This window comes from Vitis vinifera, chromosome 15 (assembly GCF_030704535.1).
Source record: "Vitis vinifera cultivar Pinot Noir 40024 chromosome 15, ASM3070453v1".
In the NCBI taxonomy this organism is placed as follows: Eukaryota; Viridiplantae; Streptophyta; class Magnoliopsida; order Vitales; family Vitaceae; genus Vitis; species Vitis vinifera.
Window position 1 is genome coordinate 1,269,674 of NC_081819.1, and position 2,520 is coordinate 1,272,193.

General features: G+C 42.7%; 1 protein-coding gene across 1 annotated transcript; it reads left to right on the top strand.

Annotated features, from left to right (window-relative positions):
* The first annotated feature begins 211 nt into the window (after window positions 1-211).
* Window positions 212-1,096, top strand: LOC109124019 (uncharacterized mitochondrial protein AtMg00810-like). The gene has a single exon (XM_019225509.1). The coding sequence runs from the start codon at window positions 212-214 to the stop codon at window positions 1,094-1,096; it is 885 nt and encodes a 294-aa protein (XP_019081054.1).
* The last annotated feature ends 1,424 nt before the right edge of the window (window positions 1,097-2,520 follow it).

The following is a 2,520-nucleotide window of genomic DNA, read 5'->3' on the forward strand; positions in this document are numbered from 1 at the left end:
TACACTGACACTTTCAGTCCTGTTATTAAGGTTACTACTGTTCGTGTTATGCTCTCTCTTGTTGTTACCAACAGATGGCCTCTCCGCCAACTTGATGTGAATAATGCATTCCTCAATGGCACTCTCACTCAAAATGTCTATATGGAATAGCCTCTTAGGTACATTGATCCCCGGTACCCAAATCATGTCTGTCAGTTGAAGAAAGCTCTCTATGGCCTCAAACAAGCTCCTCGTGCTTGGTTTTAGCGTTTCAGCTCTTTTCTTCTCACCCTTGGGTTTTCTTGCAGTCGTGCAGACACCTCTTTTTTTTGTCTTTCATCAGCAGTCTGACATTATTTATCTGCTCTTATATGTTGATGATATTATCATTACTAGCAACGACTCTTCTCTTCTTGATAGCTTTGCTCGTAAGCTCAATTATGAGTTTGCCACCAAGGATTTAGGCTCTCTCAGCTACTTTCTTGGTCTGGAAGCCACTTCCACTACTGATGGTCTTTTTATCAGTCAGTTGAAATATGCCCGAGATATTCTGACTCGTGCCCAGTTACTTGACAGCAAGCCTATTCACACTCCTATGATTGTCTCTCAGCATCTGACTAGCGATGGTCCTGCCTTCTCGGACCCCACTCTCTATCGATCCTTAGTTGGCGTCCTTCAGTATTTAACCATCACTCGCCCTAACATTGCTCATGTTGTCAACTCTGTTAGTCAATTTCTACATGCCCCTACTGCGGATCACTTTCTTGCGGTCAAGCGCATCTTACGTTATGTCAAGGACACACTTCACTTTGGTCTTACTTTTCTCCCTTCTGCTGCTCCTGGTGCCCTAGTTGTTTACTTTGACGCTGATTGGGCCGGTTGTCCCGATACTTGCCGTTCCACTTTTGGCTACTTTATTTATCTTGGCGATAATCTGGTTTCTTGGAGTGCTAAAAAGCAACCCACTATCTCTCATTCTAGCTGTGAATCTGAGTATCGTGCCCTTGCCACTACTGCAACTGAACTCCTTTGGCTCACCCATCTACTTCATGATCTTAAGTCCCCATTTCACCAAAGCCTATTCTCCTGTGTGACAACAAAAGTGCGATCTTCTTAAGCTCTAACCCCGTTTCCCACAAACCGGTCAAGCATGTTGAATTAGACTATCATTTTCTTCGGGAACTTGTTGCTGGTAAACTTCGCACTCAATATGTGCCCTCTCATCTACAGGTTGCCGACCTCTTCACCAAAAGTGTTTCTCGTCCTCTCTTTGACTTCTTTCACACCAAGCTTCATGTTTGTTCAAATCCGACGCTCAATTTGCGGGGGGGTGTCAAGGATACGTTAATATCTTGTCCTTAATTGGCTATTCCCTTGTACCTATTTATTTTTCCTATTTTATGTACTTTGTAAATGGCAATATATAGAAGAAACACTCACCACAATAATGTGTGGTGTTTTTCTGCAAACGTTCACAGAGGGCATGTTCTTGGGAGCATTCCCAGAACTCTGATATGCAAAGAGATAACATGAGAGACAGTTGGAGAGGACATGGCCTGTGGCGGACGTGCACCAAAGAAAAGTAGAAATGACCCATTCCCTATTTTCTTCTTCTCCTGGTGCACTTCTAAAATGCCAAGGGGTTAATGCTAAGGGTCTCTTGAAAGCTGCTCCTGGAAAAGAAGAACCTCAATCGTAGGTTGATTGTGCGGGAAATCTGTAGGTTTGGCGTGTAGATGGCCAAGAGAAGACCATTCTTTCAACTTATGACTAGTCAAAATTGTATAGTGGTAATTGATACATCCTTCAATATTCGTATCCTGGAGAAGCTAAAGAGGAACTCTAGGAGAAGGTTGAGAAAGATTGAAGACAACAACACTTTGGTTTTCCATGTTGACATTTGCGCTGACAAGAAGAAGATAAATGATAGGCCTTAGACCACAGAAGGGGTCATCTCATGCTGGAGTATTAGGCTTTAGGGTATTGTTGAAGGATGGAGCCTACATAAATATATATGATTTGGTTATAGGGAATTGTTTTACGTCATCCAAGAGTTCAAGCTGAAATTGTGGGTTGTGATGACACTTCATGAGCATAAAGGAAACAAAACTTTTTAAAGCAGGCCAGAAGCTCAATACTCCAACAAGTGGATCCAGTCTTGTCATGCCTCCACCCCTTTATTTGAGAAAGTAAAAATCAAAACCAATAGGAGGAGAAGATGGTTTTGAGGGGGAACCTATTAATGTCCAATCCAGTTCCTTGTCCATGACTCATTCTCTTGATTAAAGTGCCATTTGCCTCTAAGACCATGTTGCTTTATAAGTCTCATCATGCTTAAGCCTTAGAGGTCAATGTTGATTGTCTGTGACACCTCCCTCCTTGAATGTGTTTATTGTCTAGCTTATACCTGCGGGGCATGGAAAAGATGTCCCCACACTGCAGGCTATGATAGTAAAACTTGGGGTTTTTCTACTATTGAGGAATTTGAGTCGGTTCCTCACCTCTGCTGCTACATCCTAGCTGTCTATGAAGAAGATCCTC